At 45.7% G+C, this 25164-nt stretch overlaps 10 protein-coding genes across 10 annotated transcripts; 6 read left to right on the top strand and 4 right to left on the bottom strand.

Moving 5' to 3' along the window:
• Window positions 1-229: 229 nt before the first annotated feature.
• On the top strand, window positions 230-1588 carry N7483_004846 (uncharacterized protein; the record flags this gene model as incomplete). The annotated part of the gene is made up of 1 exon (XM_057088283.1): window positions 230-1588. The coding sequence occupies one exon, from the start codon at window positions 230-232 to the stop codon at window positions 1586-1588; it is 1359 nt and encodes a 452-aa protein (XP_056948112.1).
• A 639-nt stretch (window positions 1589-2227) lies between these two features.
• Window positions 2228-6263, top strand: N7483_004845 (uncharacterized protein; the record flags this gene model as incomplete). The annotated part of the gene is made up of 2 exons (XM_057088282.1): window positions 2228-5543; window positions 5791-6263. The coding sequence occupies 2 exons, from the start codon at window positions 2228-2230 to the stop codon at window positions 6261-6263; spliced, it is 3789 nt and encodes a 1262-aa protein (XP_056948111.1).
• Window positions 6264-6708: 445 nt separating this feature from the next.
• N7483_004844 (uncharacterized protein) lies at window positions 6709-7873 on the bottom strand (the record flags this gene model as incomplete). The annotated part of the gene is made up of 4 exons (XM_057088281.1): window positions 6709-6959; window positions 7033-7379; window positions 7453-7685; window positions 7766-7873. The coding sequence occupies 4 exons, from the start codon at window positions 7871-7873 to the stop codon at window positions 6709-6711; spliced, it is 939 nt and encodes a 312-aa protein (XP_056948110.1).
• A 1670-nt stretch (window positions 7874-9543) lies between these two features.
• Window positions 9544-11000, top strand: N7483_004843 (uncharacterized protein; the record flags this gene model as incomplete). Its single annotated transcript, XM_057088280.1, has 4 exons — window positions 9544-9714; window positions 9788-9917; window positions 9993-10116; window positions 10181-11000. The coding sequence occupies 4 exons, from the start codon at window positions 9544-9546 to the stop codon at window positions 10998-11000; spliced, it is 1245 nt and encodes a 414-aa protein (XP_056948109.1).
• A 1576-nt stretch (window positions 11001-12576) lies between these two features.
• N7483_004842 (CMGC protein kinase) lies at window positions 12577-13128 on the top strand (the record flags this gene model as incomplete). The annotated part of the gene is made up of 3 exons (XM_057088279.1): window positions 12577-12630; window positions 12691-12886; window positions 12944-13128. 3 exons carry the CDS (start codon window positions 12577-12579, stop codon window positions 13126-13128), a joined length of 435 nt encoding a protein of 144 aa, XP_056948108.1.
• Window positions 13129-13419: 291 nt separating this feature from the next.
• On the bottom strand, window positions 13420-14900 carry N7483_004841 (class I SAM-dependent methyltransferase; the record flags this gene model as incomplete). The annotated part of the gene is made up of 9 exons (XM_057088278.1): window positions 13420-13468; window positions 13525-13986; window positions 14040-14195; window positions 14250-14357; window positions 14413-14423; window positions 14474-14513; window positions 14579-14589; window positions 14645-14752; window positions 14799-14900. 9 exons carry the CDS (start codon window positions 14898-14900, stop codon window positions 13420-13422), a joined length of 1047 nt encoding a protein of 348 aa, XP_056948107.1.
• A 1161-nt stretch (window positions 14901-16061) lies between these two features.
• N7483_004840 (uncharacterized protein) lies at window positions 16062-16918 on the bottom strand (the record flags this gene model as incomplete). Its single annotated transcript, XM_057088277.1, has 2 exons — window positions 16062-16600; window positions 16684-16918. 2 exons carry the CDS (start codon window positions 16916-16918, stop codon window positions 16062-16064), a joined length of 774 nt encoding a protein of 257 aa, XP_056948106.1.
• Window positions 16919-17428: 510 nt separating this feature from the next.
• Window positions 17429-21075, top strand: N7483_004839 (Zn(II)2Cys6 transcription factor; the record flags this gene model as incomplete). Its single annotated transcript, XM_057088276.1, has 12 exons — window positions 17429-18657; window positions 18741-19013; window positions 19075-19212; window positions 19291-19625; window positions 19685-19730; window positions 19797-19861; window positions 19928-19944; window positions 20001-20161; window positions 20226-20294; window positions 20356-20487; window positions 20549-20864; window positions 20917-21075. 12 exons carry the CDS (start codon window positions 17429-17431, stop codon window positions 21073-21075), a joined length of 2940 nt encoding a protein of 979 aa, XP_056948105.1.
• Window positions 21076-22219: 1144 nt separating this feature from the next.
• On the bottom strand, window positions 22220-23499 carry N7483_004838 (uncharacterized protein; the record flags this gene model as incomplete). Its single annotated transcript, XM_057088275.1, has 4 exons — window positions 22220-22461; window positions 22523-22826; window positions 22901-23175; window positions 23229-23499. The coding sequence occupies 4 exons, from the start codon at window positions 23497-23499 to the stop codon at window positions 22220-22222; spliced, it is 1092 nt and encodes a 363-aa protein (XP_056948104.1).
• A 985-nt stretch (window positions 23500-24484) lies between these two features.
• N7483_004837 (uncharacterized protein) lies at window positions 24485-24965 on the top strand (the record flags this gene model as incomplete). The annotated part of the gene is made up of 3 exons (XM_057088274.1): window positions 24485-24685; window positions 24741-24874; window positions 24920-24965. The coding sequence occupies 3 exons, from the start codon at window positions 24485-24487 to the stop codon at window positions 24963-24965; spliced, it is 381 nt and encodes a 126-aa protein (XP_056948103.1).
• Between the last annotated feature and the right edge of the window lie 199 nt (window positions 24966-25164).

Raw genomic sequence — 25164 nt, 5'->3', positions numbered from 1 at the left:
TGTTTTTCTTCTTCGTTTTGATTAGACTTTATCCGAGACCCCAATGATCCGACTTTCCACCCAATACGAGACGTTCTTGAACGCAGCATAACCACCCAGCTGCGTAAAATTGGCTTTAGTGCCCTCGTATATGGCGCCTTGGTCATAGTTTGTCTCGGAGGCGTCGTTTGGGGTCTCCACTTTGCATTTGACGGCGTTCTGCCAATACACTGGTCAGCCAGTGCCCCCCATGCTAGAATTCCCAGTTGACCTCTTATTCTACAATTTCGTCATGCCCTTGGTGATCCAATCAGTGAAGCCCTCGGATGGACTGCATGAATTGTATAATTGGTGGTTCCACCAGTGTGCCCATTTCCTTCGCCTCAGCAACTTCTTCTTCCCGGATAGACACCCCGAGGAAGAAGGACGCCATGTTCATCGAACTTGGTGGAGTCTGTTCTCCAGACGCAAGGGTGATTGGGAGAATCCTGTGATCGGTCCACTCCAACAGGCTGCAGCAGAAAAGGAAGAACGTGACGTATATTTCTTACGAGACGGCAGGTACGTCCGAGCGCCTGCCTCAGATCAAGTCCGCATTCCAAAAGGAACACAGGTCTTCTTAGAGGTCACAGAGGATAATGTCCGTGTCGATGGGAAATCTGACCCCGAGGATGGGTTGCATGGTCGCTCAAGCAACATGTTTGCAAAGATCTACGTCCCCCCTTCCTTCCGCCTACGGATCGCTAGTTTCATTCTCCTTATATGGTTGTTCGCTGCCACGACAGGAGTAGGCAGCACCATTATCCCGCTGGTTGTTGGGCGCAAGATGATATGGATATTCTTCTCTAGTCCAGGCCCAGTCAATGACATCTATGCGTTCTCCACTGGGCTGTGTGTTGTCGGTGGAGTCGGTTATCTAGCATATTATTGCCGTGCAGCTGTGAAGGCCATGCAAGATAACTCATGGGAGTGCCTGCAATCTCCTAGTCAGTTTGGCCGCTCCAGCGTTGATCTTGCAATTGATGCTGGCCGCCTCCTCTACGTGTCTGTTGTTTTGGTCGTTCTGATCCCAACCCTTTTCGCCCTCCTAACTGAGCTCTATGTCCTGATCCCTGTGCATACCTCTCTTGGAGACGGCCAATCGCACATTGTTCATATTGTCCAAGATTGGACACTGGGCGTACTGTACGTCCAAATGGCAATTAAATTAACTTTGTGGCACCCTCGGTCTTGGGCCGCCGCCGTCTTGAACGGTATCTTCCGAGATGGCTGGCTTCGGCCCAATGTGCATCTCGCTACTCGAGCCTTGGTGCTACCTCTTTTACTCTTCACAGCCTCAGCCGTCATTGTACCGCTATCACTTGGCGGGGTTTTGCGATACACCATTCTGTACTGGATCAAGGCTCATGAATACATCTATCGCTATGCGTATCCTGTCACGTTACTACTTGTTCTGGCCGCGTGGACCATCCACCTCGTGCTACGTCGAGTAGCGATCTGGCGCATCAACATCAGAGATGATGTGTACCTCATCGGTGAACGACTACATAACTTCAGTGAGAAACGGGCGCGAGATGTTGGGGTCTCACGAAGGGTGATCACCGGTTGAAATGGAGGACGGGGTGGTGGATACACATTTTGGGTGACATTTTCTTCCCCCATGGGTTTATGCGTTTATGATTCTCCCTTCCGCCTAAACTATGTTTTATATCTTATTATTTTTTTTGTGACTTTTCCTTACTTACTCGTGTCTGAAACCTAAAAAAACACACACCATCTGTACAGGTAAAGATAGTTGGTAGTAATTTAGCCCATAGATTCTTTCCAAGGTTAACCCACTCACATGCATTCAGGGATATGCTGTTGCCTGAGGTTGTATTAAAATAACCAATAGATACAATAAATACAATGAGTACCGTTATATTGATACCACCCTAAGCCAAATATAGAAACTAAAATACTCAAATTGAGATGCCTGCCACGTGATCACTTCACCCCCCCACTCCGCTTCACAGAATAAGTATGCTGATTGGTTAGGCAACAGGATTCCCTTTGACTCGTCCCGCATCGGCTCTATCAGTGTGATCGCTGCAGGCATCCATTGAATGTCTCTTCTCATCTCAAGTTCCTTTTCCTCTCATGGAATATTTGCTCCTATAACCTCTCCGTGATGGATCTTTAATCTCATGCGACTGCGTATCTCGATATTTGGATCCCTCATTGTCCTGACCGAACCAATTTCGCCGATATGTCCGTAATGCGCCATGGAGGAGGCGGTGGCTTCCTCCAGCGCCGCCTCACCAAATTATACACCGATACGAAGAGTTCATGTGAAAGCGTAACGACCGCCTCAAAGGCGCTGGACGATCCAGAACTTATCGCCCTCCACCAAAGTCTCCAGAAGCAGCGAGATCGGCTACTTGCATGGGGCCTAGATTGGAGTGACGCTAGTGCCGCCCAGCCCAATGATATCGATGAATCCCTGACTGCAGCGGGCTTTAGCGATGTGGTTGAGAGTGTAATGTCTTCAATTCAGGACCTGCTCAATGACGCCGAGCGAGTACAACATCTCGACCCTCCCATGATTTCCTCGAAAGACCGCAAAGTCGACCCATCGAAAGAGGCTCTCGGAAGCCGCCCTCTCAAAATCCAATGGACGGACGATGATATTAGCCGGTCGAAGACAATTCTGAGTGATCTGACGGGATGCATTGATACACTTTATGATCTGTCCCGCTCACGGCGGACGATGGCGTCTAGTATGTCCTCAAAGTACAACACCACACGACGAGCCCGACCGACTACCGACTCGCCCCATGGCTCTTATTCGGATTCCAAGGAAAAAGTGCAGAGTCCAACTATTCTTTACGATCAACATGCTTACTCTCCCTCTACCACCAAACGGGATTTCGGTGGTGCCTTCATGTCATCCCATCAACTTGTGATCGACCGATCCGCCTTGAAGTTATATGGAGCTGGCGATGATAACAGTCCTCCGCCTTATGAACCTGTCGCGGCATCCTCAAATTCACGTGCGGTCGGCCGATTGAATACCTCTGCTTCGCCTGCTCTTTTCACTTCTGTGAAGGAAGCACAAGTCTCAGTATTAGTTGAATTCATGCCTATGATCGTCGATTCCCACAAAGACCAAAAAGGCATCCGCCTCGAGAAGCTGCAACAATCTGTTGAACAACTTTTACAAAATGCCAGAATCTCTCATCTTGGCCTTTTACGCTTCTTAGGCTATTGTATCGATGAACCGAACTCTCGTTATGCCTTTCTTTATCAGATGCCCGTCGACTACTTTCCATTTTTACGAAACCCGAGCGATTTATTGAAAGAACTGAAGCCCATTCCTCTGGTTTCCCTACTCCCTTCAGCGGAAGATTATCGCGAGAAGCGAATGCCGAATCTAGAGACCCGCTTTCGACTTGCCTATGATCTGTTGATGTCTGCCTTGCACTTGAGAAGTCAGAACGCAGTGCATGGTAACGTCAATAGCAGCAATGTAATCTTCTTCCCCGGCCGTAAAGATGCGAACGATGATGAAAGTGGTCTTTCGCCTGATCTACGTCGCCCATATTTGACCTCACCTGCTCGCTTCTCCGGAGATGGCCCTACTCCTGAGCCACTGTCAACAGCTATGTATCGTCATCCAGAAGACAAGCGGAATGTTGACGACGATGGAGCATGGGCCAACGACCTTTACTCTCTCGGGTTGGTCTTACTAGAGATTGGTTTATGGGCACCCATTGGTCGCTTATGGAAGATGAAGTACGATCGCACCTGGTTTAAGCACCGAGTGGAAGATCTCTACGTCAAGAAACTTGGACCGAAATGCGGTGTCGCATATCTGCAGGCCGTACAGCTTTGTCTTGACGCTCCCAACTTTCATCTCTCAACACAACCCATGACCGATCTCGCCCTCCGTGTTCCACAAATTTACCATTATCCCGTCCTTGACCTTTCCGACCCCGATGGAACATTTTCCTTTTCTATGAACTTCATGTACACAATTTGCAAGATCTTATGGTCCTGCTGCCGAATTGATATCTTTTCGGCGCCGCCTGCGGAAGAGCTTGACGACTGCCTACCCCTCGCTCTGGTTCCTACCCCCGAGTCAACTCCTATCAACGAACAATTGACCGCTTATCAGACTGTTCAAGACAACCTGGAAAAGAATTTGCCCAGCATTCCAAACAACCCGTGGGCGGGAGTGATGCAGGAACCAAGTCTCGAAAAGCCCGCCAAGAAGCGCACGGTCAAACGTCTTCCTCATCTTGAGATACCTGATGAGCATTGGCAGGAGTGGAATTTCCAGATGATGCCCAAGCTCAGTCGGCTGCTTCAGAAAATTCTCAAAGACTCAAATGAATCTTGTGGAGCAAATCTCATGATGACCGGAGAGTCCAACGAAACCGCACGGACCACCATCTGCGTTACTTGTGCTAGTGTGAAGAAGGTTCGTTCAGCATTGAAGAAACATTTCCAACTGGGTCGAAATGATTGGGACCTTATTGTCATCCGTGGGGACATTGAAAGGTCGAAAGTCCCTCGCAATAAGCGTCGCAAGCCGGCAAAGACCCGCCCCAATGGATCCAATGAAACGCCCTTTCGTCAGCGAGAACTTAACCCATGCTATCAGCAAAGACCTCTTTGTGGCGCCTCAATTGGTGCATTCCAGAACGAGGAGCACCTTCCTCCAGTTTCCTATGGTGGAGCCGTAATAGTCGATGGAATGCCCTATGGGCTAACAGTTCACCATATGCTTGAAGCACCGAGTGACGACGAGGGCCCCGACAACGCTGATCATGATGCTCCGGGTCGATCAGCGGGAAACTGGCCTCGTAACACACCCGATGTCACCAACTTGGATTATCTGTCTAGTTATGCTGAAGATGATCAATCGGAAGTTAATCTGGATCTTGAAATCTCAGATTACGAAGACGGGGACGACGCGTCAATATCACAGGGTGCTGATGGAGGCTATGATGAATATTGGCTTTCAGAAGATGAATCCTCTGATGACGAGTCTATTGATCCAGACAATGATGATGATGATGATGCCGCATCAATTGGTGACACCACTGGTATAGAGCCGGGCGAAGAACCTCGTCTTTTTATTACCCAGCCAGCAATTGACGATGTGCATGACGATTTCTTTCCTTCTCCCGAAGATCGTGATGATGAGCATCTCGCATCCCACTCCCTTGGTTACGTTCACGCATCATCTGGCCTTCGTCGATGGATGTGGAAGGGTCTCAAGCACGAAATTGACTGGGCTCTTATCAAAGTTGACGATATTCGCATGGACCCTCGGAATATCATTATGGACACAACCACGTCCTCCCCTGCACGCGCTATTCCAGGACGAGCAGCCCAACCCCCACCAATATTTCTTAATCAAGTCGCCCGGATTGAAGATCTGGGTGGGATGCACGTTCACTGCTGTGGCCGTACAAGTGGACTACAGTCAGGCCAGATATCCAAGGCAATGACTTTAGTCAAGTTGCATGGTAGACACTCCTTCTCGACAAGCTTCTGTGTCAACGGGAACTTTGGAGGTAAGAAGCGCATCTACACCCACCCAGATTCATGTTTATGTCTATACGATCCTTAATTAGATACCCTTGCTTTTTCGTTTCCCTCATACCCCTCGTTGTGATTATCTTTCTCATTTAGGCCGGTAAATCATAAATGCTTATGCCGCCTTTTTTTAAGATCAACATACCTCACTTGAACATACCTACACCTCACATCACTATATATCAAAGTAAACTGTTCATCAAGCTAACTAATTCCTGGTATTAGCCCCCGGTGACTCCGGCGCATGGGTATTTGACAGATCAACCGGTCGCGTCTGCGGTCACGTCCTTGCCTGGTCCGCGAAAAGCAATACCACCTACATTGCCCCTATGGAAGTGACCATAGAAGACATTACCCGCACCCTGAATGCCTCTCTCGTCTCCCTCCCTGGCGATCCCACCCGTTCTATGGGCTATATAACCTCCGCCGCTCCTCAACCCGCTCAATACGGATACCACCCGCAGCAGCTTCCTGCTGATTTCAACCGCCTGACAGTCGGTGGCCCTACGCAGATGATGCCACCACATTCATACCACCCAAATCACCCACCTCATGCAGGCTTCGGCCGCCCTCCTCCACCACCTCCACCTCCTCCTCGACCAGGCTCTCGAGAAGCCCATGTATTTCATGGCCGCATGTCGCCCATCCCACCGTCTCTTCTCTCGGGCCCACGGAATGTTGAGCGTCAGCTAGCTTGAATATCCGGCTCTGAAGTCCTGTCATACTTTTATATCCCTCGAGACATGTTACAATCCTTGCAATTATGCGTGCAGAATTTAGGCATGTATTTGGGCTTTCGGTATTGTTGTTTTTATGATTTGATGTCAGAATACCCATTGTGATTAGATTTGGATGACTACTTAATCGTTATGACACTTACACGTATAATTTGTATCTATTTGTTTGACTCCAGTGGTTTACAAAATATTAGAAGATCACGTATTCATTTTCTGAAGTATTTGTACATTCATCTTTTGGTATAAACAAAATTTCAACTTGAAGCTTCGACTCTAGCAACACCTGTCTAGGGTGCCATGAGGTCTTGCTTCATCCTCCCTCCCATAAACGCTGGATTTAAAAAGCATTGGCATAACAGATAACACATCGGCATAAGCCTCTATCCATCGGGAACATTATGCGAGTCTAGACACGTGAAGCCCATACGGAAGTCATGAAATCCCGAACTGATCTGGGCTTGAAACCAGGGAATTTATCACCCACTCGACCTTCAGTTGGCAATTTAAATCCATCGGCAAGATATAGTTGATAGCCAAAGGATCCATATGCCTTTTGTTCCTCGGGCTGAATTCCACTTCCTTCAAGCGGTGTCATACTGGGAACATCTCCATTGCTGACATCCTCAGGCTTCATCCAGGTTACTTTAAACTTCTCGCCTTGAATAAAAGTTAGAAACATAGCCAGTCTAAGAGGATAGGGAATCGGTAGGAAATCAAACTGTATACATACCGGTAATCTCTTCTGCTAGCTCCAGGACTTTGCCCAGTGTAGTATCTTCTCCATTGCAGAATGTGAACTCAGGCCAATCTTCGACCTCTAGCATCTTTGCTACTAGCGTTGCAGCATCGTAGCTATAAATCATCGTTATAGTATTGGTTCCATCCCCCGGAATGCAGGCCTCTCGGTTCAGAACATCAACAGCAATAGTCATAGGAGGAACATTTGATTTTGCATGTGGTATTCCTACAAAGTCCATGAAAGCACCACACACGGGTCGGGTATAGCTCAATCTGCTTTTTTTCAAGAGATCTGCAGCTGTCAGGAACCAATCGACACCTGGGTCGATATTCCTTCTCCTGTGGAAGTGTAAGTGATTTATTTTAGATGAACACAATCCTTGGAATTCCGATTGATCAGGATGACGCTTACTCCTCGAATGTCGCATAGCCAAATTCGCTAGGCATGAACCTTTGTACTGTCTGTGTCTGCTCTGAAGCTTTGATTAAGTTGTTTTGGGCTTCTGAACATTCATTTCCTAACATGCCAATAGCGCATATCACTGTATGTACTGAATGACATTCTAGATGTTGTGCAAGCGCAGAGATATCCTCATAGTCTACTTGCACATATTGTACACCGCTAACCGGGGACTCAACATGTTCCTTTCTCCCAATGTCAGCTTGGGAACGACTCGGAATCTTCGGCAAGTGTCTAGGGGGTGAACTGAAGTATTGAATCATACCTGTCGAGTCAACCCAATAACCGGGAACCTCCCCTCATTCAAGATCTGCTCAACGATCGTCTTTCCCACGCCGCCAGTTGCGCCTGCCACGGCAATTGTTGGAGCCATTGCGAGATAACTGTAGGGGATAAACCAGCTCCAACGCCCGCGTCTGTTGTATGCGGGGTTATCTCATAGCCTATAACACGTGAGTCGCTTAAGGAGCCCCTGTGGATTGCCCCCACTGAAGCCCAGATACTAGTTTCCTGAAGCGGCAACCAAATGGGCCTCTTCTGGGTCTATGGGTCTATCCACCTAGCCAGCCATCGGGAACTCCTTATCTACATTGGACCTTGGCAAAAGACAAATCACGACGATCGATATTGCGAGTGCAATTAACTGGTAATATCCCGAGATATGAGAAATAACGCATTGAAGCTTTTTGTGGCTTTGTTCTCGCACATACGTAGATGGACCCACTCCTTAGGGTTTACACGGGACGAAAGAAACCAATAGAGGCTCTTAAATGTCCAATAAATGAGGTCAGGATTGGTGGAGTTCCAATATCAATGACCTTCAAAGCGCTAATTTGGCATTAGGATTGGGTAGATGTAGGGACTCAATCTTAGGAGCTTCAATTTGTCTCAAGTGCTGTTACACACGTTCATCCACTAGTATAAAATTTGTAAAATCATAGCTAGGTCAATTTTTTGGTAAACCAATTTGAACCTTCAAGTTGGAATTAATCTGGGTTTCAAATAGGTTGAAACATAAAATCCGAGTCCCTTATATTAATGAGACAGATCTGAGTTCATTCAGTAGTGTCGGATTAGCTTTGCAAATCAGGGCTAAGCCCCGATCTCATCAATGCAAAATGTTGGTTCATACAGGGAGTTATATCCGGCTTTGCCGGTTAGCCCCAGGGCTTCCACTGACACGCTTCAACTTGAAGACTACTGTCATTTTATGGAAACTTGAATGGCTCTACCAGTATGTAGACTGAATATGTTGATAACATGATTTGAAAACCTGTGCATTTGAAACCACAGAAACTTGAACTATTCACTTCTTTAAATGTTACTATACGTCACGGTTCGAGCCCTGAAGAGGGGTAAAGAGTTGCCGGGTATCAGTCAAGAAATCATGTTCTAGAATTCGAAGTCATTTTATGTCATGGTCTATCTTCATGTTGAAACATTTGAAATAGTTAAGCTATGCTCAGAATTACAGACTTTGATCAGTATCAGAATCCGAGTCAGTGCCAAGCATATCGATCTCATCTTATGGTGACCCCATGACTCGGAGGCGTCATCTGTGGGCTCCGTATGGTTCCGTGACTCGGGCGAACCCTTCCGTGCATTTATGCACTTGAACCTTGACGTATACTAATATCAGTATATGATATACTATGAGCTGAAGAGATACAGATTGAAACCATTAACATTCTCATTGAAATTGAGCTGGGATGAATACTGTATTGATTTTAAAAGAATAGAAGTATGTGCAACTAACAGGCAATATTTCGCATTCACATGCACTTGAATTGAGCTATCAATGTAGCACAGTTGACATCGGCCTACCAATCAAGGCTTTAAACCCAGCGCAGATCTAGATTTGTCTAGATAATGTTCGCTATGATTTTCATGCAGAGTTGCGGGGATGCCAGCTGGCGTGAGCGGGGGTGAGAACAGTGCCTTGGTCTAAAAGATCCCAAAATTCAGTCAGCTATTTGCTCTGAAATATAGGATATTTTATGCTTGAAGAATCTAGTCGAATACTCCGAGTCAAAACTTGGCATTATGGGTGAAACTTCAACTTCTGTTGAGATAATCCTCAAATCTATCAACGACATTAACTCAGATTCTTTTGAAACCGATGGTGATCGAGTTAACGCACTTCTTGCTGCTTACGCTCTTGTAAGCCGCCTTGAAACACCATGGGAAACAGTTGCAAGAATAGTTTTGAATGAGGTACGCATAAAATTGTTGAGACTCTCTGGTGGCTAATGAAATGGTCTAACATGGTCTGATATGAACCATACAGCCCCTTTTGGCTGCAAGCTTAAAGATACTTGTGGATCTTCAGCTATTCGAACGATGGCAGGAGAAGGGCGATATGGTGGAAAGCTGTGATAATCTAGCGGGGATGGTCAACTGTGATCCCTCATTTCTTGGTTAGTTGTCCTACTAGCATGCACATCTGCATCTTTTTGCAATGGGCAATTGACAATCATCTACTATCTATCAAGGTCGCATCCTCCGTCATTTAGCCGCAAATAATCTACTGAAGGAGATATCAACAAACTTATACAAACCGACAAAGCTGACCAACACTCTTCTTCTGTCAAAGCATGGGGAGTGGATCAACTGGATGTAAGTCAGCCTCCCATATGAAAGAAATATGATGATTACTAATAATATCTCTGATTCATCACAGGTTTGATAATGGACTGCCTGCTGTTGCTAAGATGCCAGAGTTTCTTCAGAAAACAGACTACAAAAGTCCAACAGATCCAGAAGATGGCATCTTCCAGTACGCCAAAGAATACAAGGGGGACCTGTTCAAATACTTTGCCGATAATCCCCGCGATGGTGAATGTTTCAACCATTGCATGGGCGGTGTTATGGCTCAGCAAGTTAATTGGTTGAAACTGATACCTGTTGAGGAATTCTTGAGTGGAGCCGACCCGGAACTACCACTTGTTGTGGATATTGGAGGGAGTTTGGGCCATGATCTTGACAAGTTCCGACTTGCATATCCAGACACAGCATCCAAACTGTATCTTCAAGATCTACCTGAAGTGATTGAAAGATCTACATGTCCAAATCCAGTAAATAAAATGGCCCATGATTTCTTTCAGCCTCAGCCAGTGAAGAGTACGTACCCTTTTAATCTCAAGATCCTATTCTTGTCTATTGATGGCTCTCTGATTCAACTTAGAGATGCACGGATCTACTACATCCATGCCGTTCTCCATGACTGGCCCAATGAGCATGCTCGCAAAATCCTAGAGATGTTGCACGATGCTCTGAAACCAGGATACAGCCATCTTTTGATCCATGATTATGTTGTGCCTGATCAAGGTGCACATCGAAAAATGACTTCATATGACCTGAGCCTAATGGCAGCAGTTGCAGGGAAAGAAAGGACAAAAAGCGAGTTTTGTGATCTGCTTTATTCTGCTGGTTATCGCCTCGTGCGTGTATGGAGATCCTCTCCGGCTTCGCAGGCTATAATACAAGCAGAGCTTGCGTAGTCTATGGAGATAGATGACTCGGATCTTTTGCAAAGTGAAAGTAGTATCTGAAATTGGGCTTTTTGCTTCATTGATAACTCAATAAACAAGAATGGTCTGCGGTAGTTCTCTCTTCATGGCTCTTTGGGTTTATTTTCCTCTTTTTTTAGAATGAAATTGTGAGAAAGCACTCAAAGAGGGAGACATTTTGATAGCACAATCTTACATAGATAGTAGACGTGACTGCAAAGTGTCATACGCTTATCTATCCACCTCAATGTGGTGGTGTCAAAGAAATATGAAACATAATGTAGTATTCCAATCATTATCGCAAATTGAATATTTAGCTTCAGTAATATCAGCTGGGAAGTTGGCTAAACAGAAATTCACACACAATATCAACCGTTTGAACGTTTGCACCATATGCCTAAAGCTGATATGCATGGGTGGGTTTACTTTCTTTCATTGATACCTGGTTTTGTTTGTACCGTGGCCTTCAGGGCTCGGCGTTGTGCAAACAAAATAGAGCAAGACTTTCTTCTTTCCTTCAACCACTTCAATCCAGGAAAACAATTTCAAGCTGCACAGCTTTTGAGATCTCTCCCAGCTCAAAATGGATTAGTTAACCTTGACATGGGTCTTGTCTCTCTTGATTTGGCCATTTGCGATCCTGGCTCGCCCATTTGCGAAGAAGCCCAAGACTTACCCGCCGATACCGATTGAAAGCTTCAATCTCTATCCATATGAGACGATTGATGATGCACTTGTTATTGAAGAACAGAACAGTCCCAACTTCCATTCTGATCTGTACTACCCCTGTGACTATTGGCAAAATACTAGGTGGTCAGTATCAGGTTCATGGCAAGCTCAATTGGAGTCCGACATCGACTACATGGTTTGGACAAGATCTCTTGTAAGTCCTTACATTCAATACTCCAAAACACTTTTGATGAGCTAACCAGTTAGCACTGGACAACCTGTGTCCCTGAAGGTTTACATCAGTATCCCAGGGACAAATAACGAGTTCTACATCTATGATCTTATCCATCAAACCCGCAGTCATTCGTGGCACGAGGGCGCGAAGTCTATTCGAAACGCATCGAATTTGTTTCTGTTTCAAGGTGCAAAATTTCATTACTGGTGTCTCGTGCAGCCCCCGTTATTGCAAAACCTCGATCAGCTCCAGGGAAGCTTTCATACTGGTCGGGTGCCTTCCCAGCTGGCCAAATGTATCCTCAAACAAGTCTTGCTGGGTTTGGATTTTCTTCATCGGAAATGTGGTCTTGTTCATACAGGTAAGTTGGCTTAGAGGACACGCCGTGGCCGAAGAATAATGCTGATTGTACAGATATCAAAACTGAGAACATCATGGGGGTTTGGGCGATATTAACCTTTACCAGCAGTTTGTCTTGAATGAGTTGGCACATGCTTCAGCTCGAAAATTCGTCAACGGACGCCCGATCTACCTGTCGCAAATCTTCGATGCGACCAATTTTTTTTTGAAAAGGCCATGATATCTGAATTCGAAGCCGCCAAGAAAGGAGATCATAGTCATAATCTGTATTGTGGAACGGACCATTACCGGGCACCTGAAGTTATGTTCCTTGCTGATGGGACGTACCCCATTGACATTTGGAGTTTTGGAATCACAGTGAGTATACCGAGGTTTGAAATTTTTTGATCTGCTTTGTCTGATATGTGTTATCATTAGGCTTGGATGATTGTCCAGGGTGACTTTCTGTTCGAACATTGTCTTCGCAGAGACTACGGAGAGGAATGTCAATTTGTATGTCCGTGCCACTACGATGCAGACAGGCAGTTCGCAGACATCGTCCGGCTTCTTGGCCCACCTCCTGCGGATATCCTGAAGCCTAGAAGCAAAGCCCTTGACTATTTTGACCCAACTGGTAAGTGCAATGTATTCCTGAATCTGTATTGGCTCTTGAGCTAATTTTATTTGAAAGGAAAACTCAAGTCCGACAAATTCAATGTGGAGAAAAGAACCTTCGAATCGGCGGAGACAATTATGGATGAGGACTCGGAAGAGAAAGCACTATTTTTGGACTTCATTCATGGAATGATTCAGTGGAGACCTGAGGATCGGAAGATAGCTGCGGAACTACTCAAAGACCCATGGTTGAATAGCTAGAGGCCCTGCAGTGGAACAAGGCAGCTTTCGACTGGTTTATCTGGAGTCGAATTTCCAAATATGGCGGGTCAACGGGCATCTAGGCCCTCGAATGTGTTGAAAAATCTGCGCTATTATGTCAGACCTGAATAGCTACATGTGTGACGCAGTGGTCAGTTTAACTTGAGTTTTGAAATACAACCATTACCTGCTAGCAGTAGGGTGATCTATTAAATCTCTCGGTAGATCAGTGTCTCAATCATTGAATCCCATTTCATATCATACATCTCGACTATGTAGTTCTTATTGTGACTAACTTCTAGTTTCACGGTTGAATGGTTTTCTTCCATAAACAACGACCCTGAAGACGTTAGAAAAGTTTTACTGAACGGCAGCAAGAATTAATGAATCACTCACTCTTTCACATAGGAATGTAAATTCTTATCTCGAAGCTGCTTCTTGACCATAGCCTGGAAGATTCGGGACGGATCTTCACCCCATCCCAATACCTGAGTACATAACCTCAACCCATATGCTTCAATAGCCTGGTTGACTTGGATTGCTTGGTATTTGCCGATTTCCTTGAGATACGGGTCCCGAGGCCAGGGCGAATAAGGAAGAAGATAGGTGAACTGTGTGACGTCTTCAAACCCGGCTTCATTAAGCCACTGCTTTAACATATAATAAATGTTGAGTTCGCGGCCCGTTGCACGTCCTGCACTATCGAGGGCTTGCACATATTGAAAGAGTGGTGAATCCGCTGTTAATGAGCCATCATCACTCCAGGCCCATACGGCACTCTCTTGAATTTCGAAGTAGCCACCCGGTTTGACATGTTTATAAATTTGTTTAATAAATTCGGGCCAGTTTGCGACGGATCTAGAAAATTTAGTCCATAGTTAAGCCATAAATCCCGGGATAAATTGACGGACCCTGCTAGAAGTCGTGCGTGGATGAAATCAAAACTATCAGGCTGGTAAAGCCATTCATCTTCGAAGTTTTCCACGATAAATTCAATATTCGGTAAAGTCCAACTTGGCTGAATGGGACTTATATCGTTTCCAATAACGCGTGCTTGAGGAAACTTCCTTCGAGATTCTTAGCAAAAAGTTCGGGCTCTGCGATGTGAGAATGAGGCATACTCTGCAATATCCAAAGCCCAGATGCCTGTCCCAGTTCCAAGATCTAAGATCTTGCGAGGATCCTGGATCGGGGCTTTGTACAGCTCTCCTCTCATTAACATGAGCCATCTGATAAACAGGTAGTCAGTGACAGTGGGAATTCAGAACTTGATGTCAAGCTCACATATGATGTGCCTGCTTTATATTAGCCACGAGAGATAAGTAAAATGATCAAAAATTCCTACCAAGTCCATTCGGTCTTGTTCCTCTTCATCATTTGGCATCCTGTCCCAATTAGTCACCAGTCACCAAGGTTGACAGCAGGATGCTTGAGTAGAGTGATAGCATACATGTAGTTACCCTGAACAAAGTCATGGTTAGAGGTATGATAGTAAATAAAATGGAACATTTCTTACCAAGCTGTTACTGTGATATCGACGCCCATTCTCATATTCATATTCGAGGATACTGGATGACACAGAGGTGATATCAGACCATTCACTTTCAAACTCAGAGTTGTCATCCTAGAGACATTTAGGAAAGGTCGTCAGATGTAACAGATTAACATACATCAAATTCATCCACCTCAATTTGGTGGGAGCTCTGTGAGGTTTCATGCCCAACAGACGGGGGTTGGGGTGTGCTTAATCCGGATTCCGATACTGATGCCATCCCTTCCAGACACAAAAATGACGACAACTCGGGAATTCGGTGTAAACAGGTATCAATATTAAAAGGGCCACTCGAACCACATCAGTAAGATCAATTTTGAAAGATAAAAACAAAGGAAGAAAAGGGCAACGGAAATGTTGTGGGCTTCAACCCGAGAATCGATCGTCCACTAGTCTGGCACCCAAGCATGCACTGTGGCACTTTTGAGGACACCGGATAAAATAACCATCATTTCAGTGAATGGGGGGATAACCTACCCCCAGTTGACTAGGGCCTGTGCGTTCTGGCCAAAATTTGGGAAAAGTCATCCGGATAATTGCTCCTTACGTACGGTGTGGATAAGCTTCGGCATTTGCCGCACTGATTCTTGATGCATGACAAGAGACAGATCGAGTTCAGTTAGATTTACTGGAGGATCGGTATTTGTGCTAAATCTTGAATACGAAGAACTTAAACGAACGAAAAAGGAGATCATCCTATGCTGTACACTTCGTGGCGAAATATGGAGCAGTCTATTTCAAGTTCATAATCCCGGTTTCTTTTCTTTTCTTTTCTTTTTTTCTTCCAAGGTTTTTCTTTCTACTGTATTCTTCGGATGATCCCGTATCTCCGATCATTCTAGATCGGAATATTGTTACGATTCTTGAAAGTTCATCCAATAAGAGATCAATATAAAAGAGGATATACAAATCCACAAACGCCTCTTCACGCGATCTTGCAGTGAAAAAGTACCAGGATTTGACGCCAATCGCGCCCAGAATCCTAGATCGGGAAGAGATCGACATTTGAATACAAGATGCTGATTGGTGGACAGGGATTCCGAAAATACGCAAAATGCGAGGGATCGATAGAGCCAACTGTGGCTTGAAGGCGCCATATACCATGCAAACCTGGGCAATAGTGTGTCTTCACTGCAGTGCAAATTCAAATACCAATTACTAGGTACACATGCATAAGACCGTTGAAGCCCAGTCTCCTGCCAAGTTCCAAGATTGTTCGATCGATTCATTCCTGATTCTTTTGGACCCACAATATCTGGTTCCAAGGATAGATATCCGGAGCTTCATCATGATCAATAATCATCGAGTGACCAGTTGTTCAATTCTCATTCTTCAAGTTCAAGTTGTCATTCATGTCATACAAGTTGGCAGTAATAAGCCTCTATTCAAATGCATCCTTCCAAAATCCATATGCGTCATCCCCGAGTCCTTGTAAAATCAAGTCATATTCATGGCCTGCACCCAAGACATCCTTCCGGTAGTGCTCCACGCCGGCATCGGCCATCAATTTACTCAACAGTTGAATAGCCTCGGTGAGTCGAGTGTCATCTCCTCCAGATAAGAGACGTACTCGAATGGTTGCTGATTTAACTTGTTCCTTCTTCTCTCTCAGCAAATGTGCTGGGTGATTGAGATCGTAATATCCCTGATCTCCGCGAAATGTATCCCAAACTCTCTCCTTCGGTTCATTATCCAGTGAAGGCAAAATTGCTGGTGCAATTGGAGAGACTCCATGAAACAGTTCATTGTAGCGGCAATCTAGATGCGCAGCACCGTATCCACCCATGGAGAATCCTTCGATTCCGCGCTTTCCATTGGTACGGAAGGTGGAGTCGATATGCGGAATGAAGTTCTGAATCACCACATCCTCGATCGGGAATTTTCCATCGATCGAATTCAAGTACCAGCCCACTGGCAGCGCTTGGGAAGAACAATAATAGTCGGAGGAATTTTATCGGCATCCATTGCAGCCCGGTACATTTCTACAGCTCCCGCTCCTTGACTTGCGCGGGACATGCCCCCATGTAGCCAGATCAATACCGGATAAGTCTGGGTGGTGTTGGTATTGTAGCCAGGGGGCAAATGGTACCAGTAACTTCCTTGAGTATCTTGACCACGTACAGTAGTCTCATAGATTCCGTCCTCGATATTTTTTGGGCCATTCTCGGGGTCATATGGTTCAACCCACTCGTTGTTCATTCGATCAAGCTCCTCGGGTGTGGGGAGATAAGGTGGCATGGTTGTTGTGGTTATTGTGGTTGGTGTTATGGAATGTGGCTGGTCCTTTTGTTCTTAGCGACCTTAATGCTTGTTCAAATGTTGTTGGATTTAGTACACTTATCCGGCGATTCACTTGCTGTTGTTAAATAAGAACTTGTACAGAAGCCCTGGAGTACTACGTATTAGTAGGATCGTGAGGCATGACGAAGCAGTTGTGGGGCCAAAACTCCTTAGTGACGGACATTCCGTCTTCATCTCCGAGCTTCTTTTTATCGTGGAACCCCCCTCAAGCTGAGCTGCTAAACCCCGGATTGAGGAACTTTGGGGTGATTAATGTGAATACTTGATCCTAGTCGTGTGTTCTGGGGTCCACACTTCCATTGTTATCATTCCAGGGTCCAAAATCCCCCACAACTCGCTGTCCTCCGTTGTTCGTCCGTTGCTTAGAAAGACAACAGGCATCCGACCCAGCTACGGGTCTCGGAGTCTCCGCTGTCGTCTGTTCATGCATGCATATCCCTGTACATCATGTCGTCCTTTTCACATCTAACCGAGGGAGATCCGCAATGGAGTGCGGCCTCCGGACGGCCTTTCCAGCAATTTGATCCATCTCCTGCTGGCGAGGTGACATCCATAGTGCCATCTCACAACGTGGGGACCCCGGCCTCAACGGCGCGTGACTGGAGTGATACGTCAGCAAAGAGGTCATTCGCTAACATAGTACATCCGGAGAATATTGAAGGATCCCGAAGTAACCAGAAACCGGGGGTTGAATCGCCCTTAGAGTCACAGGGGGTCGATAGCGAAAATGAAGATGATCCCGAAGAGAAGCATCGCGAGTCCAAACGACCACGAATGGCAATTTCGTGCTCTGAATGTCGACGAAGAAAAATTAAGTGCGATCGCAACGTTCCCTGCATGGCGTGTGTGAAAAGAGGTGTGCCTGGCTCGTGTAAGTGGGAAAATGCCAAAGTCGAGCCATCCCCGCAGCCTTTTGCTCTAAAGACTCAAGTGGATGAGCTTCAAAAGCGTCTGGATTCTCTCCAAGAAACACTTCAATTCTTGCCATCGGAGATTGTAAAGGCTGTGACTGTGGCGCAGCAACAGTCAAGTGTGACTTCGTCTCAAGTCAAGCGCAGTGTTGATCAACCGGATGTTGCAAATACTTCATCTGGAGAAACACACCTCCCTACAAAGGAATCTGAAAATAACAAGAAACTTCCTGTGACTTCTCGACCATCACTCAATACCTCCAATCTCACATCTTCTGCGGCTCCTACCAATGGCCGGTCAAAAGAACTGACCGACTTCTATGACGACGCGGCGGAAAATGCAGCAGTGGTCTTAGAAAGTATCGCATTCAATCCACAAGCAGCGGAAGGTGGTGGTAGTAATGACTCTATGATCTCTCACGAATATTGGCGAGGCAATATGCTCACTCCTGTCTCGGGCGCAGCTCTCGCTGGCAATGCAAAAAATGATCCACGTCGGTCATATAGCCAGCGACAGCAACAAAACCAAGAATACACGACTGCTTTGACCAGTATAATGGCTCCTTCTCTGGATGTCGCCCTCGACCGATTCAACCCCGTGCTGATGCAGCAACGAGGCCCTGAACCGGATACCCCACAACAGCTTCTCAAAAATAGATTTGATGCTATGAGTAGCATTCTCGAAAATCTGCCAACTGCCCGTCAGAGTTATTACTTGATTGAGCAATATAAAAATATCATCCACTGGCGATCCCGCGTTCTACAGTAAGTATCTCCAGTGCTCTTGGCCTCTGCACCCCTTTTCATAAAAGTTGAATCAATTTGCTGACTATTCGCGCTGTTCAAAGCTGGCCTTCATTTCAAGCAGAGCTAAATTACTTCTGGGAGATGATGTCTCAGCAACGCCAGAACGAACTTGACCCGTTGTGGATCGCTGTCTTCTATATGGTGATGGCTCTGGCATTGGACAATCGCTCAACTGCGCCAACAGGACCAAACCATCCTTTTCATGGCTATACTCATCAGCGGCTCAATGAGCTTACTAGCAAATTACACGCAGTGAGCATGAAGGCACTCTATCTTGGGGATGCTATGTCTACTCCCCGAGTGAGAACGATACAGTATGTGAAGACTTCCCCAGCTTTGTGCTGTTGCATCAATCCACTAACGTCCTATATTCAGGGCTGTAATTTTATTCAACCAATTTTTTCAATCGTCAAGTGCCTGGCGAAAAGCTGATATGATGCTCCACTGGAACGCGTTGGCCATCCGGACAGCTCAGTTGATGGGGTTACACCGACTGGGCAACAATCCAGAAACGTAGGTTCATCGAATTTTATACAAAGAAATAACCTCCCATTGTGGATTGATCCGTGCTAACCAAGCCTCCGATTTTAGAATGCCTCCAGACGACCCGGCTTGGCCTCCTGGAAAGAACGCCGTCAAGCGTTACATGGCGCTGCGAGTTTGGATGATGCTACAGTGGGCAGATTGGATGTCCGCATCCGCCCGATTTCGTTGTTATACAATTCAACCAGATCAATGCACGTCACAAGTTGTTGATAATGTCAATGATTGGGAACTGTCACCTACAGAATGGCGCTATACACCACAGCCTCCGCATGTTGTGACATCGAGCTCCTTTGAGGTTTACAAGTGGAATATTGCTAACATGCTTCGGCAAACTTTTGATAAGCTGATCACTTACGCTGATCGCTTTTCATATTCTACTGGTTGGACTCACTACCTCTAAAGACTTGATGGATTTCCGCTGACCGCCAATTTTCTGCAGTTTTGGAACTTGATGCTGGATATCGAAAGATCTTAGAGAACCTACCGTGAGTCGAGATTTGCCTTGATATTTGCTTATGTCCGGAGCTGACATTTGAATTTTCGACGTCAAGTGAGGCGTTCCAACGAGAAAGTCCGGCAGTGGATAGAAGCGATCCAAAGGTTCGACGACAGCGAAGTATGTTGCACCCTATAAAAACTCATTTCTTGGATATCGAGCTAAAATATTATGTCTTGTGTTCAGATATTGCACTAGAGGGCGTGAGTCTCATTGGTTTAGATCTAAGCTTGCCTATGCCTGCTAACATCACACGCAGATACATTCTCGCATTGTCCGCTTGAACAGACCTTTTCTCTCCCGAGCTTACTCGAAAGGCTCCAAGTTCGCATATTCTCGAGAAAATTGCCTTCATTCAGCACGGATCGTAATAGACTGCCACTACAATTTGCGAGACCTGACAACAAGTGGCTCATTATGGTAAGCTATCTTGAGACAACTCAAAATCCGACCCAAAGGGATTCTAGAGTCTAACTTTCATCAGGTTTGTATACTCGCACACTTTGAGCGCAGCGATGGTACTATTCCTGGACTTGTTTTGGTCCATAGATCAGTAAGTCCTCATCGATAAACCCCTAGTAAAAAAAAAGCAATGCTAACCAAAATTCTCACAGCAACTTGCCCCCTGCCGAAGTTGACGAGAAGACGCGCACCATCTTCATGGTTGGTGAAATATTCTCTATGTATAGCGAAATTAGCAACACGCCTCTCCGCCGGATCGTTGAGTCTGCATTCCGCATCATCAGGTAATTGCCCAGAACATGCAACCCGCATCGATCCCATCTAATTTGACCCGCTTTGACGCAGCGAACTCATCTCCGAGAGTCAATCGCGACGTTCTGCGATGGAAGCCCGCAACTTCAACATGTCTAGTCCACAGCAGCCATTCATGAAGCCTCCTCCCTTCTCTGAGGTTTTGCGGCGCATCTCCCGCAACATGACTCTAAGCAATAATAGCTCTAGGCTGGCAGACTCCGGTTCTACCGCCATGATGGCCTCTCAGCTGCCGTCTTCTTCCTATCAGCAGAGTCCTTACGCTGGTGGTGCATCAGCGAAAACATACGAACAACCACCCTTACAGGACTTCCTCAGCTCTGGTTTCTATAATGCATTGGGCGTTCAGGTTCGTCTTATTCAATGACTCAACTGGACTTCCACTAACATAACAATCTTAGGATGAGTCGGATCCGACATTTTCGAATCTTTGGAATCTTAACACATCTCCTGAGAGTCAATCCGATTTGTCATTCCTCAATGCGTACCCAGGCGCTGGACCCGACGTCGGAGATCGATATGGTCTATGGCACTTCTTTGTTGGACAGGATGTCCTTTGAAGTCGTCCTATGAGACTACGACTAATTTCCTTTCCACTCTTCATCTTTCTTTGTAAATGATTACCCAATTCTGTGATTTATCCCCGGAAGCCGGTTAAAACTGGCGTTTTTACAATGAAATTACGATATATGACCATTGCACCATAATTCCGCTTCCAGTATCTCGTCCTCTCAGTGTATGTTCTAGACCACTATCATCTCTACATCATCCCAGCATCAAATTTCTTCGTGGACTCGAAATTGGGTATCCAGGAACACCGGTCCTTACAATATAGCTCCACCATAGGCGCCCACTCTTCTCCCTCCTTGAAGTCCATCGTTCCCGATGCCATGATTAGGTGACCCTCCTCCATGCCATTGACAACTCGCGTCGTATATATGGTTGATCCACAATTCGAACAGAATGAGCGGTTGAGCATATTTCCCGAATCGGTTCCACCATCTTTGAATGTTTTGATGATCGCTTCTCCGGATAGAACCCGCACTTGCTATTGAGGATTCAGTATGCGCCCGTGAGATCCAATACAGATAGTTCAACCTACCGACTTGCTATACAATGCATTGGCCATGAAAAGCGATCCGGTAACCTTGCGGCAGTTGTTGCAATGACACATAATATTCACCATGCAGTCGCCGGTGATTTCGTAGCTAACTTGGCCACACAGGCAGCTGCCTGGTGTGACTTTCTCTTCTTGGACCATGGCGAAACTTGGGTGCAATAGAGAACAATGGAATTTTGAGGCTCTTAGGTGACTTGACTTGAACATTGAGCGAAGGAAGTAGAATTAATACTCTTGACTCAGAGGGGTATTGATTATTCTTAGCGCGCCGAGTCGGAGTCGGTCCACGGCATTAATAGCCCCCGGCCCGAATACCGAATATCGACACCAAGATTCGAGATGAAACAAGCTATTACAACCCCGGGCCATCTTATTGGTATGACTGATAGGACGAAAATATAAAGTTTTCATATGCTAGTGCTTATTTTTAAATATTGGGACTGAAAGAACCAATCGTATGACCAACTTCACACCCTGCAACTGGAGGTGCAAACTACCAAATCTATGATATGCGATATTTTCAAGTTCTTCTCTATACTCTAGCGTTCCTTTGCTTCGTCCAACATAACAGTCAATCCACTTAATCATCTCTTGCCACGAGGCGCCCCAGCTGCGGCTGCTTTCCTTCTAGGATCCACGGTGAACAAAGTCCCAACCTTAGCAACGACTAACCACGCTGCCAGTATGGGTAGGCTAAGTGATAAGTCATATGCGCCACCCTGAGACCATATATGCTGTTCCGCAAACCACATAGCGCGTGCAGGAAAGAAGTAACTGACGCGGAAGAATACATTAGATAGCTCTGGTGGTGAGCCCGCACTTGTCACTGTAGTTTCAGTATGTCAGTATCTAGTCAAATTTAGTGTCCAGATTGGAGGGAAACGAACCGTTTGTAATCATCCAGGTAAACATGCAAAATGGGATGTATTGAGCAGGTACAAATGCCGTAACGATATCGAGAACGTCGAAAATAATGACTGAGAAGACGGTGTATAGTGTCCATAAGGAGAAGAATAATTGGGCGTTTATGGGATATGATTCTTTGAATGTCATTTGCCAGGATGTTACAAAAAGACCCGCAAAGATAGCCCATGCAGTTGATATTGGGAGTCGTGTTTTGAAGTAGTTCATTCGAGAGACACCCTTGAAGAGTCCGAAAGCCATGCTGAGGCCATTGAGGGACATCAGGAACTAAGAGTGTTTAGATGTTAGCTTTTTAGTTTCTAGCTCAGTTATGCATGCAGAGACTTGTTGGAGAAGCGTACGAAGAATTGACAAAGGACCACGACCACGATCATAAGAGTGTTTAGTAAAGTACGATTGCCAAATGTAAAAGGTCCGTAGCTAGTATCAATAGATGTATATCCAACAGGATTCAGAATTGTTTGTATTTGCAAGGATGAAAGTGTGGTTTCGTTCACGAGAGATTCACTAAGGAAGGATGCGATGTTGTGTTGCATGTAATAGGTTTTGGCGGAATCAGCCACGCTCTCAAGGTTTTCTGTGACGATTTCGGAGTAGAAGGCCGTGTAACGAGCACCTTATATGAGTTAGTTCTGATGTATAACAAAGAATGATGATATTGAGCCTCACTATTTCCAACAAGGACATAGGCGTCGTCCGCCACATACTCTGAAGAATTGGCACCTTGGATCGCTGCGTCAAGTCGAGCTGTGGCATTGGCAGTGGAAAAGATTGCACCCCAATATTTACCCACAAAAACAGCTCTTTCAACTTCCTGTACATTGTGACTCTCAGCTGTAACGATGATATACGTTGGGTTGGTCCTTGGTCGATTGGCTTCATTAACAGCAGCTAGGAGAGCACTCCCCACAGAAGAGCCGTCATAGTCAATAACTAGCATTTTTGTACGATTCATATTTTCAGACCCGCGGTAGTAACTACCCAGGAGCCAAAAAAGATTGACTTTTCATCGCAAGTTAGTACGAGCTCCATGATCCTGATCATTTGGTGAATATTTACCCCAGAAAACAACACTGATCAAAACACAGGAGGTTGCAAGTTTCTTGTAAAAAAAGCACTCTACGGTTTGGAGGCGACTTTGACGGAGATGATTGCTCGCCTCTACGTTCAAGGTCCAAGCCCTTTTCTCCATCTGATAGGTTGCTTTGATCCTTCATTTTTACCGTAGCGCCTCTCTCTTTGAGAGCGTGGCTTTCAACAGTTTTTGATGACTCTGACTTGGAAGAATTCATTTCAGGGGTTGAGAAACAAAATAATTGTGGGTGAAGGGCTACAAAATTTCCAGAATTATTGCGAAAATAAACCCAAGCTTTCCCTACTCTCTCTAGCTAGTCCCACATCGCTCATGTAGCTGATGTGGGCCGACATTTGACATGTAGCGAATGAAGTATGTGGATATGATCAACGGGATTTACGAACGGAGAGTCCGTTGCATCTAGAACATGCCATAAATGAGTCTGGACTGGTAAAATTAATCAAAATTTTATTTATTTCGAATTGGTTGGATGTTTACAGATTTGAAAAGAAATGCTGGGTCGCCTTAACGGAGATATGGACGGAGAGTCCGTTACTGTTAAGTTCATGATCCTGGAGCTTATCCGTTCGGTAAATGCGATAATGCGGAGACCCCAGAATATGATTATCCGATCTCAATAAGCTCAAACTTAGTCTATCGCCCCCGCATACATGACACGACAGCTTCATTCAGAATGCGAATGGCTTCAGCTATTAATTGAATGGTGCTGGCTCTCAGGTGAAGATGCGCTTGCTACTATACAATATCTTGGTTTGAGGTTTGTCAAACATCCTAGGGCTTCTTCCAGAGTTTCAGTCACCTTTGTTCTCACTCGGTCTTTTGTCTCATGATGGTTGAAGAGAAGTCAAAGGAGGATGTGGCTCATATTGAGATGGCACTCAGTGAGACTGACGCTGCTGACAAGGGAGGTGGTGTACTCAAGACTGTTGGCTACAGTACTGCAGCAAAAGAGGCACTTAGAGAAGCCGATAGCCCGTGGATTGTGCTAAAGGCAAATCCTCGAATTGCGTGTTTTATGACTTCAGCCCTAGTAAAAATATTATTCTGATTCCCATTACTCTTTATCTCTGCTGACTACTTGAAAGGTTACTGGAATCATCGTCGGCATTGAGCTCAACATGGCGGGAAACATGCTGGGTATCCAATCTTTCTGTCGTCAATTCGGTCACTGGGATGCCTCAGAAGAAGCCTATGCCATTCCTGCGCATATTATCTCAGTGTATGTACCCATCTCAGAAGCCGAACTTCGTTTTCACATACTAAGCATTCCGAAAGTTGGGCAGCCGTCTCGTCGCCGTTTCAACTTTTAGGTAATTTTGCAAGCGGATATCTCGGAGACTTCTTTGGTCGCCGTCCTGTCTTATATCTGACTATTATGATCTGTGTTGCGGGTGCTTGTCTCGAATCTTTCATTACCAATTGGAAGGGCTGGCTTGAGGCAAAGATTGTGATGTGTCTCACTACTGGCCTTATGCAAGCTGGGGTCGCAACTTACATTTCAGAGATAGC

Source organism: Penicillium malachiteum (genome assembly GCF_028827825.1).
Source record: "Penicillium malachiteum strain IBT 17515 chromosome Unknown utg000002l:1.0-8849297.0:1.0-8852440.0, whole genome shotgun sequence".
NCBI lineage: Eukaryota > Fungi > Ascomycota > Eurotiomycetes > Eurotiales > Aspergillaceae > Penicillium > Penicillium malachiteum.
The sequence above is the reverse complement of the archived record's forward strand: the minus strand, read 5'-3'. Positions and strand labels throughout refer to the sequence as shown.